General features: G+C 44.5%; 1 protein-coding gene across 1 annotated transcript; it reads left to right on the top strand.

Annotated features, from left to right (window-relative positions):
• The first annotated feature begins 5,675 nt into the window (after positions 1-5,675).
• Mkrn2os (MKRN2 opposite strand) lies at positions 5,676-14,579 on the top strand. Its single transcript, XM_008854906.3, has 4 exons — positions 5,676-5,968; positions 9,523-9,572; positions 11,943-12,105; positions 14,264-14,579. Exons 1-4 carry the CDS (start codon positions 5,751-5,753, stop codon positions 14,484-14,486), a joined length of 654 nt encoding a protein of 217 aa, XP_008853128.1. The 5' UTR covers positions 5,676-5,750; the 3' UTR covers positions 14,487-14,579.
• Positions 14,580-18,408: the final 3,829 nt, after the last annotated feature.

Below are 18,408 nucleotides of genomic sequence, written 5' to 3'. Positions count from 1 at the left end.
CGCCCAGTTGCGTCACGCCGGCGCACCGCCCCTCGGTGCGTCACCTTTATAGCGTCGGCGGGAAACAGTGGAGGTCATAATTGGTTCTTTCCCGCCGGGTCTGGATGGTCCGGTCTCTCAGTGCTCTGTGTCCCACGTTTCCAAGACTCCCGGGTGGAGTGTGTCTGGCATCCTGGACTTGCCGATCTTATACCAGGGCTGTTAAGTCCTAGGATTCAGTTTCCATCTCCAAAAACCTTCTTTTTATTAAAATGTTTATTTTTATTTTGTTTGAGTGCATGCATGTACATGTATCATATGGATTCGGTATCCTGGAGGCCAGAGAGGGCGTGGGAACCCCTGGAACTGGAGTTATACAGTTGTGAGCTGTCATGTGGGCATTGGGTCCTCTGCAAGAGCATCAAGTACTCTCAACCACTGAACCATCTTTCCAGGAAACCTCCTTCCCCCAATATTCTTTAGTGACTTCTTGCTCCCTGGGGTCAACTCATCCCTCCTGGGCCTTCCTCTGTTCTATGAGAGCTGTGATCCGAATTCTCCTACTCAGCCAAAAGCCAGCTCCCTGGACCGCCCCTCAGGCTCCCCACTGTCCCCGCAGACCTTGGCCTGCCTCTTGAGGAAATCCCTCTCCTAGGGCTCTTTTTCAAAACCTCTACTCTCATCCCAAGTTTTTGCCCTAAATGCAGTCCCCGCCTTTTTTCCCTGCCCCCCTGCATCTCCCCCCGCCCCGCGTTCCTCTGCATTGCCTAACAACCCCACACTTCCCTCTTCCCCCGCTATCTGCAGATCCCGCTCCCACTTCCCTGTGCATCTTCACTTCCACGGCCACGGTCCACGCTAAGCAACCACCACTTCTTTCCTACACCCAACCAATAGCCTCTCAACTGATTTGCCTGCTTCCTCTGCAGTCCTCTAGTCTCCACACAAAATCTATTTTTAAAATAGTTTACTTGTTATTTTTATGTGTATGAATGTATCGCCTGCATGTGTGTAAGTGCACCCATGTCGTGCAATGCACGTGGAGGACAGAAGAGGGCGTCAGATCCTCCGGAACTGGAGTTACAAACAGTTGTTGGCAGCTGTGTGGGTGCTGGGATTCCAACCCCAGCCTTCTGTAAGAGCAACCAGTGCTCTTAACAGCTGAGCCATCTCTCCAATCCACAAAATCTATTTTTAAAACATGTACAAGATATATCATTCACTTTTAATCATTTGTTGATTTTTTTTGTTTGTTTTAGAAGTTTTAAAATACTTCCTAGGGGGCTGGAGAGATGGCTTAGCGGTTAAGAGTACTGATTACTCTTGCAGAGGACCTGGGTTCAGTTCCTAGCACTCATATGGCAACTAACAACTGTCCCTAACTCCAGTTCCAGGGGATCTGTTGCCTTTTTCTGAACCTCCCCAGGCATTGCACGACATGGGTGCACTTACACACATGCAGGCAATACATTCATACACATAAAATAAAAATAAAATGTTAAAATAATAAAAATAAAAAATAAAGTATTTCTTCCTTACATTAAAGAAACTGAAGCTGGGGCTGGCAAGATGGCTCAGGGAGCTTGCTGCCAAACATGATGACCTGAGTTTGATCCTCAACCTCAAGGTAGAAGGAGAGAACGACTCCCTGGATGCTTGTTCTCTGACCTCACGCATGCTATCATCTTCCCCCACTAAATAAATGTAAACAAAAAACACCCTGAAGTAGTTGTTTTTGCATGTCTCATAATTTTGATCAGAATACTGCAGAACCTGGACAATGTTGCTGCTGCTTAAAGTTCTGCATTTACTTGTCTTTCTTTTAGAAAAAAAATTCTTTTTTGTTTTTTTTGAAACAGGATCTCCCTGTAGCCCCAGCTGGCCTGGAACTCACTATGTAGACCAGGCTGACCTTGAACTCACAGAGATCTGCCTGCCTCTGCCTCCCAAGTGCTGGGATTAAAGTGTGCAAGGATTTTGCCACCACGCCCAGCTTTCTTTTTCTTTTAGAAATGTTTAAATGCATTCTTTCACAACTTCACACCTATATCTTGATCATATCCAACCCAAGTTCCCCCTCCCTATTGGTCTTTTTATGTAAATATATACATATGCATGTATAATAAGTACATACATATAATTTGACTTTTCGGAAACGTCACTGTGTCATCAACTTTGGAAAAAAGTATTCCAGTTTACAGTGTTGAGTTGGCATTGTACAGGAATTAAAGCCATATTGGTCTGGAAACATTAAAGCTATTTTTCCCATCTGTATCAGTGTGATATACTGTATTAGGTATGTAAGGTTTTATCTATGTAGGTTTAATTACACACACTGGTAAAGTATTAAAAAGAAACCAAAAACAAAACATACCAAAACCCCAAATGGAACACTGTGGCACATTCATATCAGCAGACATTAAGGAAATAGAAACAGGAGGGTCATTACTTCAAGGCCAGCCTGTGGGCCTGGGGAGGTGGGGGGAGAAAGAGAGAGACAGAGAGAAAGAGAAACTATAAGTCTAGATTGGTAGTTGCACATTGTACAAACATGATTTGTATAACAAAGAAAGAATAGAGGAGTGATGGAACCATATAGGAGCTAAACTTTTTATGCTATTGAGTGTAAGTTGATAACTAACCTGACCTAAATTATTATAAATGTGTTCACTGGGATCCTCAGGCCAATCACTAAGAAAACAAACTTTTTAAAATTTGTTTAATTTGGGCTGGAGAGATGGCTCAGAGGTTAAAAGCACCAGTTGTTTTTGCAAAGAACCTAAGTTTGAGTCTCAGCACCCACATGGCAGATAACAATTGTTCAACTCCAGTTCCAGGGGATCCAGTACCCTCTTCTGGCCTCCAAAGGCACTTCATGCACATGGTGCCCTTACATACATGCAGGCAAAACACACACATAAAATAAAAGAATAAATAACATATTAAAAATGAAAAGTATGGGTCTGGAGAGATGGCTCAGGGTTTAAGAGCACTGATTGCTCTTGCAGAGGGCCCAGGTTCAGTTCCCAGCACCCACATGGCGGCTAACAATCGTCCTTAAATTCAGATACAGGGGATCTGACCCCTCTTCTGACCTTCACAGGCATTGCATGATGGGAGTGCACTTACATAATGTAGGCAATACACTCATACACAAAAATAAAATTAATACAATATTTTTATTTTAATCATTTATTATTTAACAATTATTAGTTATTAATTTAATTATTTAATTACTTATTTTTATTTTATGTATATGAGTGTATTGCCTACATGTATGTAAGTGCACTCCTCTCATGCTGTGCCATGCCCTCAGAGGTCAGAAGAGGGCATCGGGATTCAAACCTGGGTCCTCTGCAAGAGCAGCCAGAGCTCTTAACTGCTGAGCCATCTCTTTAGCCCCATAAATAATTTTTTAAAACAAAGAAAAAGCTGGTACATTAGATGTTTATTAAGACATTAAATCAGTCCCCTTATATGAAGTTAAAAATATTTGTTTTTCTTTGTTTCAGTGCTAGGGATAGACAAGGGCCTCAGCTATGAGAGCTACCTGCCTCCCCGACTTCCAGCCTAAAAGTATTAAATTTTATGTTCTTTTTTCCTGAAAAAAAAAAAAAAGATCAGTCCCCAAACTGAAGAAAACAAACTTAAATATGAATAATTGACTAGAGAGTTCTTTAGAAAAGTGTCTGAATGAGCTGTTCAGTGTCTGAATGGCTCAACCTGAGTCCATCTCCTTCCAACAGCTCAGTTAATAGTTTATATATTGATGGTCTTCTTCCATTACTGGAACAAAGTGTGCTGTCCCCATACCAACCTCACCTAGTCCTGTGAGGTCTGAAAAGTGTCAGAGGAGTCATAGTCTTCCCTGTGGTCAGGGAAGCTGACCTCCACTTGGCTGGTGACCTTAAGGAAAAGAAACATTGTGTTCCTCAGACATTTGAAGATGTTTGTCCTGTGCAAACTCTACAACTTCTCTCGGCCTTCAACATGGAGAAGCTAGACCCACCCTCTGCCAGCCGAGCAGGATGCATAGGCAGTTATGTCTTCAGAAAACAAAGATGAGGTGCCTGAGGACACAGAAGATTCTAGATCACGGTGCAATGGAAGAGGAAGAGCCACAAGAAACCTGAAAATGACAGCACTGGAAAATAAAACGTGAACATCCTAGAGAAAATGGCAAAGAACCAGAGGCAGGATGACTTAGACTGCAGCCACTCCTGATGGGTTTACTCAAGGATGCACCCATCACAGAGCTTCAGCGAAGGAACCGTGTCCTGAAACTGCAGAATGAGAGTATAGAAAGGTGTCAAACTTCAAAGTTGAAAAGGAGAGGGCTTTGAACAGTGGACTCAAGGCATAGGTAACATCCTGCTTAACTTCTTCTTTAAAGATAACTCTCCCCTCCTTGGGTGTGTCTTAGCCTCTCCCAAAGGGGGCGTGTATTGGGCTGGGGTTCATCTGCAGGACTTTCCCTTGAGCAGCAGCTGCTGTGCAGGCACCCACCCTGCCTGTGACAGCCAGACAAGGGTAAGTTTGTAGCCAATACATCTCAATATAGTCTGACCCTGCCAATCTTGTAAGTCCTTGATACACACTGCTAAAGAGGATGGCTGGCTCTGAAATGAACCCTCTTCCTCCTCCAGACATCAGTTGCCTATGGATGCTATATGTGGCTCTCATGTTGCCTCCATGGTCCCTCCCTCATTTTTCCTGGATCTCATAACTCTGTATGCCACAGGATATTCTAAATGCTAAGGAAACAAAACAAAACTGAATTGAACTGTATCAAGTACTCAGACTGACTAGGGAGCAAGTACTCACCTTGATGGAACCCTGCAGGTGACTGTTCTTCTAAACTCTGAAGCTGCCTTGAACTACTTGGCTCTCAGCTGTGCACGAGCAGGAGCCACTTTCCCTGGGTGATGGGTTTTTAATAGATTTTCTCTTTTTTCATGTACACTGCTTTCTTGCTGTGGTGTGATGGATGTGCATGAAAAGGGGAGACAACTGTTTATGGGAAAGAGGGGCATCTAGTTTGCTTTCTGTTGCTGTGATAAAATGCTGATCAAAAGCAACTTGTGGAGGAAAGGGTTATCTTATACTTCATGTCATAGTCCCTCACGGAGGGAAGTAAGGGCAGGATCTCAAGGCAGAAACCTGGAGGCAGAACTTAAGCAGAGACCATGGAGGAACACTGCTTACTAGCACCCCTGGCTTGCTTGGCTACCTTTCTTATACTGCCCAAACTCACCTACCTCGGGATGTCACTGCCCAAGTGGCCCTCTCATATCAATTAACAATCAAGAAAATGTCTGGAAGACATACCCACAGGTCAATCTGATCTGGGAAATTCTTCACTTGAAGTTCCCTCTTCCCAGGTGGCTCTAGTTTGTGTCTAGTTGACAAAAACTAACCAGCACAAAAACATGTGAGAAAGGTAATGCGAGAAAGGTTGGAGGAAGGTAAGACAGGAGGCATAGAAAAGTAGGGCTTTAAAGGATGAATAGGAGCTGGCTGTCACCAGCTCCAAAGTACAGTGCCTACAAAGAAACTTGGTAAGCTAACACAAATGAAAACTAGCTCTTTAAGAGCTCAGCCACGGGTGCAGCTTGGTTACTGGTTAATCTACCTGCCTTGGCTGCTGAAGCCTCTATCCACCATGACATCACTGTTTATCAGATTACTGGGGCAGTGTACATTTGCCAGCTGCGTGATGAGGAAAAGGAAGTCTCCAGAAACCTGTTCTGGCAACCCAGGAGGTGAACATTATGCACTTTACAGAGACTGGGAAGCCTCTGATTAAATTCACCCACTGTAGGAAGTCCATCTACAGCTTCAGTGTGCCCCGATGCTGCCCCCTCTGCCAGGGTGAGGTGGGCTCGGCCAGGCTGGAGGATGCACCTGTCAGTATCTCAAACCCATTCTGCAATGGGCATCAAGAAAAATGCTCCTTCCTTCTCAAACCCACGCGAGGGACGTTTCTAAGGTACAGTGGGCTTGTGTCACAGGTTCGTGTCATGCTGAACTGTGTATGTGTTTCCTCCTGTGTCAGGTACTAAACTGTCTTTGAACCACATGTGCTCTGCAGTGTGAGGTGTTGTGGGTAGACTTGTCCTTCATCTGTATGCTTGCTTGTTCATCGGAACAGATGATGTGGGGCTGGGGCGTATAGGCTTGCTTGCCAGTGTGAGGCCCTGGGTTTCATCCTCAGCACAAACAAGAGTCAGGGAGAGTATGCACATATCCGTGTGGTGAGTGTAAGAGCATATGCATGGTGTGTGAAGAGGAAATCCACTCAGCTGATTTTAGGAGATACATACATGTGCTGAGAGAGTAGGAAATGACACAGCAGCTGTTACTGAAGAAATACTGTTACTGAGAGTTTGTAGCTTGTGTGACAGGCAGGTAGAGACCTGAAGAGTAGCTCTTTAGGGACTGTTTTATATGGAGGCAAATTAAATTGACAACTAGGTCTAAGGTTTTTTGTTGTTTTGTTTTGTCTTCTCCTTTATCTGGTACTAGGGGTTGGACCCAAGATCTCATGCAAGCTACATGCTGGGAAGGGCAAGCTCTTAACACAGAGCTACATCCGTTATTTTATTTTATTTTTGCTATGCAGCACAGACTGGCCTGGAACTTGCTATTTTGATCAACCTGGTCTTAAATGTATGATCCTCCTACTTCAGGCTTCTGGGAGCTAGGATTCTATAATCCTAGCCAATGAGCCAATGTATGGGACTCCCCTGTGCATATTTCAATATTCAATATGTAGACTTACTATGATTAAAAATTAGTAATTTTTTTCTGGAGTGAAAATTTAATTTTTTAACATCAATATGGAAACTCTAAAAAGAGTAATTAGGAAAATTCACATATAAACAATGAATTCTTCTTTCTGCTTTATATGAGTATCTTTTAAACAATATTTTATTTATCATTATTTTTTTTTAATGTGTATGAGTGCATTGCCTGCATGTGTGTGAGTGCATCCGTGTCATGAAGTGCCTCAGAGGTCAGAAGAGGGCTTTGGATTCCCCTGGAACTGGAGTTAAGGATGGTTCCGAGCCGCCATGTGGGTGCTGGGATTCGATCTTGGGTCCTCTACAAGAGCAGTCAGTGCTCTTAACCACTGAGCCATCTCTCCAGCTCCTATATAAGTATCTTTAAATAAAATAAAAAAGGAAAAATGTATTTCATTACCCAAATATCCATCTTTTCTATTGATCTCACTCCTGGGGACTCCTAAGTCCCATCTCCAACCACCTCCTCTTGGTTTGAGGAGCATCCTCTAATGTATGGTTGCTGTTCAGGTAGCCCATGCTGGCCCTGGGTTTGCTATGCAGCCCAGGCTGAATGACAGAATCCACTCTTGATTGGTGTGCTCAGGAATCCAGGAAGTGAGTTGATGATGAAAAGAGGTCTGCCCCCCACCCTCTTATCACTCTACTGTCCTTTTCTCAGTGAGCCTCTGTTTGTTCTCTGACCAGTGGAGATATCGAATGACTTCTCTTTCCTGACATGGGCAGAGGGGGAACAGATCATACACCTTGTATCTCCCCATCCTTCTCCATGCTCAGGTCACGGTCTGCAGAAACTCCAAAACTGCCCTTGACCCACCAGACTCTAAGGACAAGTTCTAAATTGCTTCCTTCTCTTTCATCCAGATTTTTAAAGTCAGCTCTGCAGCCTATAAACTCAACCTGAGACAAATGCACTTACTTGAAAAAGGAGCGCCAGTAGGGACCCAAAGGACCTATCTACCAGGGTCTGCTTACCTAGGTTAGGATCACTTGGGGCTCCCCTTATGGCTGTGCAGGTTGTGGGCTCCATAGTGTGCCTGGCCAGATTGGTGGCAGGTGCTGAGTTTCAGCCCGTACTCCACAAAGCCAGACACATGTTGCAGAGCTGCAGGAAGAGACCCTTTTCATAATTTGTGTCAAGATTCCACAGGGGAAGGGAGAGGCAGGAAGCCTGTCCCTGACAGGTTTTTGTATTTTTTCCCTTTATATTCATCAATCTATTAAGATTTTGTTGAGCATCAATCTCTAGCATCACAACACATTAGAAAACACGAGCTTGTCAGACTGAAATGAAACTGCCCTTTCTGGAAGCAAGCCCACTCTGTGAGGGCAGAGCCATCCTGATGCAGAAGGCCCAGAGTCAGCACCCAGCGAATGGCCATCACATGACTGAGGATTTATGGGAGGGAGAAAGGAAGGGAATGATGGCTAGGATGGAGCTGGGAAACCAAGGGTGTAGAGCCCCAGGGGAGCTGAAAGCAGCAGCCAACAGGTCACATTCATCCTCATTATAACCTTGCAACCCACAGTCTTCAGAAGCTCAAAATAGTTGTGAGTCCCCCAGGCTGACTCTGAGAGGAGCAGCCATCTGTGTCCTTGGCCATTGTCAGGGATTGCTTTACTGAGGGACCAAATATCCAGACCTGTGATCTGACACCGGGGCTATGTTATCTTAAGAAAGATCTACCGAGTTGGGGTAGCATTCAAATATAATCACAGTACATTATATGTACACATGAAAATGTCAGCGAAAAGCCCATTTTGTACAGTTAATATATACTAACAAAAAATTTAACGTTAAAAAAGTTACCTTTTGAGCTGAGCATGGTGGCACATGCCTTGAAACCCAGCACTTGGGAGGCAGAGGCAGGTGGATCTCTGTGAGTTCAAGGCCAGCCTGGTCTACATAGTGAGTTCCAGGCCAGCTGGGGTGACAGGGAGACACTGTCTTAAAAAAAACCAAAAGAGGGAAAACGGTTACCTTTTGACTGAGTTGTTGATATATACCTTTAATGCCAGCAGCACTTAGGAGGCTGAGGCAGGAGGTTCACAGGTTCAACGCCAGCCTGGGCCCTTGTGTTAACGAAACAAAACCAAACAAACCAAAAGCATAATTTTAAGAGTCTGAGAGTGTAGGTCAGGGATCGAGCACATGTTTAGCATCCATAAGGCCCTGGATTTGAGCGATAAAACCAACTAACCAACTCGCAAAAAAAGTGTCTCAAACAGAGTAATTGTAAGATGCAGGCTGCTCAGGATAGTGGGGGGTGGCTTGGAAAGCTGAAGGCCCTGGAGATGCCTTCAGAATCATGTCACCCACATTAGCTGTCAGGATGGTGGGCCGACCCCCACAGAGGGGAGCGAGACTCCTAAGCTGCTCCAGGAGCTCCCCAAGAGCCTGTGACATGCTTAATTCAGGCCCTAGAAAGAATGACCTTTGGAGTTCTAAGAAAATCCAGGATTGGGGTGGTAACACCTCAGTTGTGCTCCTCACTCAGCCAGCCTGGAGCTGATGGCAAGGTCTGGTACAGGCCACCAGGGGAGGCCCACAAGCTCTTTGTTTAATTAAATACCCATGCTTCATGCCTGGCATAGGCAGCAAGAACAACCTGGCAAGGTGGTGAGCCTGCATCCCAGCTGCCCTGCGGCAGGAGGACTGTGAGTTCCAGGACAGCCTCACTACTCAGTGAGATTTCTTATCCAACTAATGTATAGTAAAAATAATACCAGTTTCTTTCAGGGAGTACGATGGACGGTCTGATCTTCACGTTGGAATAACTAACACAAATGGTGAGGCTATTTCCTGTATTTTTCTAGCTTAGGAAAACCCCACAATACCATTGAAGGGAGATGATGAGATCGCAGCAATGGTTCACCAAGTTCCCCTTCCTCACCTCTCCTATTGCACTCCCAAATAGGACCCCTGGCTTAACGGGGAGTTGTCTCTCCTCAGTGTATATATTTAGAAGATTAAAAAAAAATTAATGTTACTAGGGACTGGAGCCAAGGCTTCATGCTTGGTAAACACACCAATCACCACGGAGTCATGCCCCTGACCCCTTGAAAAGTCTTTAAATTTTTTAAATTTATTTTTATTTTATGTGTATGAGTATTTTACCTGCATGTACGTAAGTGCACCTGTCTCTGCAATGCCCATGGAGACCAGAAAAGGGCATTGGATCCCCTGGTACTGGAGTTGCAGACGGTTATCTGACATGTGGATGCTGGGAATTAAGCCTGGGTCCTCTGTAAGAGCAGCCACTGCTCTTAACTGCTGCGCCATCTCTCCAGCTCCCCTTGAAAAGTCTTTAATGTTATCTCAGAAAGAGCCTCACAAGCCTGCACATGTCTGTGTTGGATTTTAGGAGAATGAAACAGGCAACCAGAGAGGTTGAGTTGTATAAGACCTCATTTCTTGTACTTAGACCAGAATTTGGACCCCACTTCTGATTCCCCGACCTCATACTCAACCCACTACACTGGGTCCCTTCACTCCAAATCTTCAAAAAAAAAAAAAAAATGAAACAGTCTTTTGCTTTAAAAATATATTTTTTGGAACTGGAGAGATGGCTTAGCGGTTAAGAGCACTGACTGCTCTTGCAGAGGACCTGGGCTCCACTCCCAGCACCCACATGGCGGCTGCCAACCGTCCTTAACTCCAGTTCCAGGGGTATCCGAAGCCCTCTTTTGACCTCCGCGGCATTGCATGACATGGATGCACTCACTTACATGCAGGCAATACACTCATACACATTAAAAAATATATAAAATAATAAATAAAATATTTAAAAAAAATATTTTTAAAGCCGGGCGTGGTGTCGGACGCCTTTAATCCCAGCAGTCAGGAGGCAGAAACAGGTGGATCTCTGTGAGCTCAAGGCGAGCCTGGTCTACATAGTGAGTTCCAGGACAGCTGGGGCGACAGGGAGACCCTGTCTCAAAAAGACCTCTCCCCCAAAAAATATGTATATCTTAAAAATAGATGGACTGGCGTGTGGCTGTGGTAGAGCAGCTGCCTGGCCTGCACTTGGCCCTGGGTTCCACCTCAAGCACTTAAAACAGCAACAACAAAAACAACAATGAGACCACTCACAGTGTACCTTTGGCAGGATTTAGCTCTAGGGCAAAGTTTGTACTCCTGAGAGTGAGAATGCTCCCCTGTGGGAGAAGGGCCTGGTGGGAGAGGGGCCTGTTGGAGTCACCAGCAGCAGTTGGGGTTCCAAGCCTCTCAGGTGCAGAGGCAGGAGAAATTGTTACCACAAACAGAAAACTTCAACTTTTTTTTTGTTGTTCGTTTGGTTTTAAAGTCACATTTATTCACATAAGCAGTCAAAGGTATAGCCAGTTTTTAATTTTATTTTTCTCTTTTGAGATGGAGTCTAGCTGTGTTGTCCAGGCTGGCTTGGGAACTCCTAAGCCCAAACCATCCTCCTGTCCCAGGCTCAGGAGCGGCTGGGACCACAGGCATGCATTACCATGCCTGGTTCAGCTGGGACCACAGGCTCATATCACCAAACCTGGCTCATACCACAAATCTCTATCAGTGGAAACAAGGCAGAGTGACTTATAAATAGAGAATTTCAACAAATATCTGGAGATAATTACCCAGGCACCAATTAAATACACATTTAAATTTATTATTATTTGGTGTCAGCTACTGAACCCAGAGCCTCCAGCATGTTAAACCTCTATCACTGAGCCACACTCCTGGCTACCTGTTACTGTCTCCTGGAGGAATGTCATAGGAGAGGCACAGTTGGGTTTTCTTAAAGAACAGGCTTTGCAGATAACTGTGTTGAGGCTACATAAGCCTTCCAGACAACTCTATAACTGGGGTTTTAGCTCAATGGCAGAATACTTGCCTAGCATGCATGAGGCCCTGGGTTTAAGTCCAACAACAACCAAAAATTTAAAAAGAAAGAAAGAAAGAAAGAAAGAAAGAAAGAAAGAAAGAAAGAAAGAAAGAAAGAAAGAAAGAAAGAAAAACAAACAAAAACAGTCCTCCAAATCTCACTAGATGGACCGTTACTTCCCACACTTGACTCCAGGCTCTCTCCCTGATAGTTAAAAGAAAGTGTGACCCAAATTTACAGTATTTGCTGGCACTTGAGGTGGCGACTGCTATTTTCTGAGGTCCCTGATTTTGTTTTGGGTTTGCAGGGGTTGTTTACAGTTACAACGCACATGGTGTCCAGTGTGACGAGGAGGGATGGGAACAGAGTCTCAGCATCCCACTAGTGCAGCCCAACATGTTTGGACTGATGGACCAATGGGACAAGCATCTAGAAGACTTCTCTGCCACACTGGCCTGGCAGCCTCACAGGTAGTTGGCTAAAGAGACAATGCATCACTGCCACTCATTCGTCATGCAAGTGACAATCTTTGCCCCTGTGTAGTCACTACTGTGTGCAGTTTCAAATAGAGCCCAGGCTTGAGAAAGTTGAGCCTGGGAGAACAGTTAAATCGAGGTGCCCACATAAAATGTCCCATGCAAGCTCACATTTGAACACTTGGTCCCCCGATGGTTGAGCTGTTTTGGGAGGTTGTGGAACCTTTAGAGGTGGGGTTCTGATGAAGGAAGCTGGGCTCTTGGTACCAGCCTTGAGGTTTAAATCCTTGCTACTTCCTGTCCCATCTGTGCTTCCTCCTCTCTGGAGATACTAGCATGCAAGCCTCCTGCTCCCACCACCACGGGCCATGAACTGCTCCTGTCCCAGTGCCTTCTTGCTCGGATGGACTGTTTCCTCAAACTGTGTGAGCCCAAAGAAATCCCTCCTCCCTTGTTCTTCTCAGGTGTTTGGTCACAGACATCAGAAAAGCAACTAATACAAGGGTTGTGCTATTTTAAATTTTCTGCAGGGATGGGGGCAGCAAATATTGGTGATGATAACTGGTTTTGGTGGTGCTGGGGATTAATCCAGACTCTGAGACACACTCAAAGTCACTTGAAAGCTGGAAATGTCAGAGCTGTGCATTCTAGTTGTTTTGCTGATGTGACCAAAGTTTTTGCTATTTAACATTTTTTATTTATTATTTTATGTGTATGTGTGTATTGCATGTAGGTTAGTGCACCTGTGTTGTGCAATGCCTGAGAACAGAAGAGATTGTCGGATCCCCTGGAACAGTTGTTAGCTGCCATGTGGGTGCTGGGATTTGAACCTGGGTCTTCCAGAAGAACAGTCAGTGTTTTTAACTGCTGAGCCATCTCTCCAGCCCCAGTTTTTGCTATTGTTTTTGAGACAAAGTCTCACTATGCAGTCCAGGCTGGCCGCAAGCTCACCATCCTCCTGCGTCAACCTCAAGCGTGCTGGAATTGCAGGAGTACATCACTACACCCAACTGTGATGACATATTTTTAAATATGCACAGAAAAAATGTATTATATTCCCTAAAATTTTAAAACATTGTCTAAAGTGTAAAAACATTAAAGTACCAGTTTTTTAGCAATTTTGAAATTAATTTTTCAATTTTTCCTCTGTGAATTTAAGATGTATTGCATAATTGTGGATTTTCAATTTTTTCTGAAGCCTTTCTTGAAAGAAGTTTAGATAGTGAAATAGCATAGACCTTGGATATGGAATTCCATTTAAAAATATATATTATCTTTACTTAATGTATATGAGTGTATTGCCTGCACGCATGCAAGTGCATCTGTGTCGTGCAATGCCTAAGGTGGTCAGGTGGATCCCTTGGAACTGGAGTTATGGACAGTTGTTAGCTGCCATGTGGGTGCTGGGATTCAAACCTGGGTCTTCTGCAAGAGCAACCAGTGTTCTTAACCGCTGAGCCATCTTTCCAGCCCCAGACATTTCTTTTTTTAAAAAAAAATATTTTTATTTTATGTGTGTGTGTGTGTGTGTGTGTGTGTGTGTGTGTGTGTGTGTGTCTGCTTGCATGTATGTGCACTATATGTGTGCCTAGTGCCTTTAGAGGCTGGAAGAGGGTGTTAGAGTCTCTGGAACTGGAGTTACAGGTGATTGTTAGCTGCTATGTAGATGCTGGGAACTGAACCTAGGTCCTCTACAAGAGCAGTTAGTGCTCTTAACTGCTGAGCCATCTCTCCAGCCCTATCCTTTTAAAATTTTTTGAGAAATTTATTTTTATTTTATGTGCATGAGTGTTTTGCCTGCATATATGTAAGTATACTGTGTGCATGCAGTGCCCGAGGAGGCCAGAAGAGGGTGTCAGATCCCCTGGAACTGGAGTTACAGGTGGTTGTTAGCTGCTTGATGTAGGTGCTAGGAACTAAACCCAGGTCCTCTGCAGGAGCAGCCTGCACTCTTTAACAGCTGAGCCATCTCTCCAGTCCCTGAACAGTTTTTAAAGCCAACTTTCTTAGGGGCCCACAGGATGGTGTCATTTATCTTCCCAGCACTTTGGGGGCTGAAGCAGGAAGAAAGCTTGAGGCAAGGAGTTCAAGGCCAGCCTGGACAATGAGGGTAGCATTCTCTTAAGCCTAGTCTTCTATTCTTCCTCTGAAGGTATGAGGAAGATGATCACAATTGCTACAACTACGCCCTCACCTTCATCAACTGCATCCTTACCACCGAAGGCAAAGAGCAGCTGGACAAGAGCGAATTCACAGAGAAGTTTGTGATCCCAAGGACAAGGCTGGCTTCTAAGTACATCATACTCTACCGGGTCATCCAGGAGAGGGGCTACCACGTTACTGACCATCTCAACCCAGAGGCAAGCCCCTCTTAAGAAAGAAGTTTGTAGGGACTCGAGAGATGGCTCAGTGGTTAAGAGTACTGGCTGTTCTTCCAGAGGACCTGGGTTCAGGTCATAGCACCCACATGGTAGCTAACAACTATCCATAACTCCAGTTCTAGGGGATCCAACATCCTCTTCTGGCCTCTGTGGGCATTGCACTCACGTTGTACACCTACATACATGCGAGCAAAACACTCATACACCTAAAATAAAAATAATTTAAAAAAAGTAGCTTGTGCTGGATGTTGTATGTGAGGGCAGAGGGGACAGGACACTTGGGGTCATCACCTTTCCTCAGTATAGCAGATTTCTAAGTGTATTTAACTGTGGCTAATAAAAAAGGTGCATCACAGCTGGGTGTGATGGTACATGCCTTTAATCCTGGCATTAGGGAGGCAGAGGCAGGTGGATGTCTGTGAGTTCGAGGCCAGCCTGTCTACAAAGAAAGTTCCAGGCCAGCTAGGGCTACAGGGAGACCCTGTCTTAAAAAAAAAAAAAGGTGTATGGCTTTCCTCTAAGCACGTTTATAAAATTAATAAAAATAAAAATTTAAGGGCTGGAGGTGGCTCAGTAGTTAAGAGCACTGACTGCTCTTGGGGAGGACCCGGGTTTGATTCCCAGCACTTGCATGGCAGCAAACAACTCTCCATAACTCCACTTCTGGAGGGTCCGACGCCCTCGTCTGACCTCCTTGTGCACTGCAGGACATGGGTGCACTTACACACATATAAGCAATTACAGTCATACACATAAAATAAAAATTAATTTAAAAAATTAAAAATTTATAAAATTAACAAAAATTAAGGTAAGAGTGTAGCTCAGTGGGGGAACACCGGCCTGTCATGTAAGAGACCCTAGGTTCAATTTCCTGCACCCTCCCCCAAATAAGAAGACAGCTTGTGCCTTATTTTTAATACTTTTAGTTGGGGGCATGGGTTTATCTGTGTGAGTATATGCCATATGTGTGTCAGTGCCGCCACAGAGAACGGAAGAGGGTATAAGATCTTTTGGAGTTACAGGTAGTTGTGAGCCATCATGGGTGTGCTGGGAACTGAACTCAGGTCCTCTGGAAGAGTAGCAAGCACTCTTAATCACTGAGCCATCTCTCCAGCCCCCACTGCAATATTGAAGCCTGTATATTTGGAGTCAGTCTGACCTTCAAGTCACACCAGTTGCCAACAGGGCAACGAAACCTGGATACAGAATTCACAGAAGAGTTCTCACTGCAGCATGGGGATGGGCTGAGTGGGCCTGGATGGTCATGGTGCATAGGACTGAATAAAAGGGAGAAGCAGCTCCTAAATTTTTTTTATTGACTTTGAAAGTTTTGAAAAACGATGACTCAAACAGGAACAAAATACAAATACAAGTGAAACTTGGCTCAGGAGCCGAGACAGTACAAATGCTAAAAACGATCAGCAAAACTAGTGGACTAAGTTCCACTGAGAAGGCTTCCACAGGGTAGCTGCAGGGCTGGGCTGCTTGAACCACTGACCTTTAGCTCTCTAGGCCTACTGCACATGTGTGGGAGCAGGATTACAGCCTAGACAGTCTTACCATCTATGGGTCTTGATTGGGTTTGTTTTCTCCACTAATTAAAGAATTAAAAGACACGAAAAAAATCTCACACAGCAGAAAGCAACCGTTAACATATTTTATTAAAAGTGAAGAAAAACACACAGAGAAAAGCTTTCCATGTGTGGAGAGGGGATTCAGGAACTGAAAAATCCAAAGCCCCTATGAGGACATGGGCCTTTCAAGTGTTTTTGCAGGTATGGGGGAATCCCTCTCCCCTAATTTCGGACTGGTCAACTTAAAGAAATGAGGGTCCATAGGTCACAGCTTCAAGCTGAGTGAGATATGTGCAGGTCTGGCCTGGCTAAACTGGTCTGGACTGGTCAACTGGAAAAGGGGCCCTGCTGGTTGGAGCCGGGTGAGAAGGGGAGACTTCAGGCCTTCATCTCAGATCAATAAGTTGGAATTGCCCGGCGTGGTGGTGCACACCTTTAATCCCAGCACTTGGGAGGCAGAGGCAGGTGGATCTCTGTGAGTTCGAGGTCAGCTGGCGCTAAAAGACCAAAATAAAAAAAAAAAAAAAAGTCAGAATCGTGCTGTTTTGATTACTCATCAGTGGCTTTGTCTGCTTCTCAGAGATTTAGTCCCTCAGTCCTCAACCTGAACCAATAGCCCTAAAATCATTTAGGAGATAAGCTGAAATTGGGGGATCAATGTAAGCCATGAAAATCTAGAGACATATTCCTAAAGTTGTTCTCAGAAGGGACTAATGTCTGGATTGGAGTTTTAGTTTCCATCTCATGCACAGCTTGTAGCAGGGCGTTGGTTTAGGAGAAAAGAAGCTAGAGATCTCTCTTGGCATTTCTGGTTGGAGAACCAAAGACATGTTTTGCACTGTTGTATTTGGGGTCCCTGCCCTGTATTGCTGATCCAGTTTCGATCTCCTGTTCTCATCAATACCCCCTCTGAAGAGGTTATCCTGCCAGTATGGGATTAGGGTGATGATTAGTCTAGTTTTTTACAGCTGGGGGGTGTCAGGTGTGGCAGTCAGGATATCCCTTCAGTGGGCCTGTTTAGGGGACCCTAAAAGTATAGAACTGTTAGCTGTTGGGAAAACAAGAAGTCTTTGATTAGTACTTGGAAAGAGACTTCATGGAGAAGCAAAGGCTATTAGCATAAGCCCTAGCCAGGGAACCAGAAGCCAGAACAGAGGATGTCTTTTAAATGTCCTGACCAAAATTCATAAACATTACTTGATGAGTTCCCACAAGCGACATCTACTGGGTTATTCCTTTTCTTTTGACCTTCAAGGCTGGACTCAAGTGATGAACCTCTGATGTGTTTTCAGGCATTTTGATGGATGTTGGCATGGCTAGAATCACAGTGTGAGATCCCTCCCAGATGCCCTCTATAGAGGGATAGAGGAGAAATCTAGTCATTAGATTTTAGGTTAAAACAATAGTGAATCTATCCCTCTTGGCTGAAGGTAGACACTACAGTGCTGATTTGAGCTAAGGTCTGAAGTCTTATATCTGGGTAACATTTTCCTTATCCAGAGGAAAATTATTAGTGAGAAATAACTAAGTAACATTTCATATGGTTAAGTCTAATGTCCGAGGACCATCCAAGAAACAATCCAATCATTTCAGAGTCTGGTTATGCTTTCCTTTGGATGTTTAAGACCATGCAGGTGGTCAGACTTACTTTTTTTTCCCTTTAGTCTAACTTTAGACCAGACGAGTGCAGAAAAACATTAGACATTTTTCTTTAAGGTCTTGATGTCCATCCTATAGTTTTTAGTGAGTTCTGGATGGTCCCACAGGTAAAAGAAAAGTTGGATCTAGGTAACTTCAAAGGGCTTTCCTTCTCCTTTACAGAATAGTTGTAATTTGAGAATTGCATTGTACTTGAGTTCCCACTGTGGGCCATATCTCATTGTCCCCCAGAGAATATTCAGGTCATGCATGCATTGAGACAAAGATTAAGACCTTCTGTACTGGGGACCTAGGGGGACCAAGTTGACCAGGAGGCAAACCAGTGGGGAGCCTGAAGAAACCTTAGAGGTTTATGTCCCATCTGTAAAGTGAAAACAAAAAAAAATCTGAGTGATCTACAAAGGTCATCAAATCCTAGTGTCTCAGTCTGGTATCTGGCTCAGCTCAGTATCCAGAGGCGGCTTCAGCTCCTGATGGTAGCATGACCCAATTGCTCCATGGGGATTGGTTCTCATTGTGGGATTGGCACTTACCCATGCCTGTGGTCCCTGCCCCTGATGGTTCTGTTTGTACCCCAGATATTTCTAACGATTCCATCTAAAAATACATTAACCCCCTTTTAGCTGTATCTGTAAACTAACAGATCATGGTGAGACGCAGCAGCGGAACTTTTTCTTTTTCCA

The sequence above is a fragment of the Nannospalax galili genome, unplaced genomic scaffold (assembly GCF_000622305.1).
Source record: "Nannospalax galili isolate Female #2095 unplaced genomic scaffold, S.galili_v1.0 scaffold406, whole genome shotgun sequence".
Taxonomy (NCBI): Eukaryota; Metazoa; Chordata; class Mammalia; order Rodentia; family Spalacidae; genus Nannospalax; species Nannospalax galili.
Note: the sequence above shows the minus strand (reverse complement) of the source record. Positions and strands in the feature narration are given on the sequence as shown.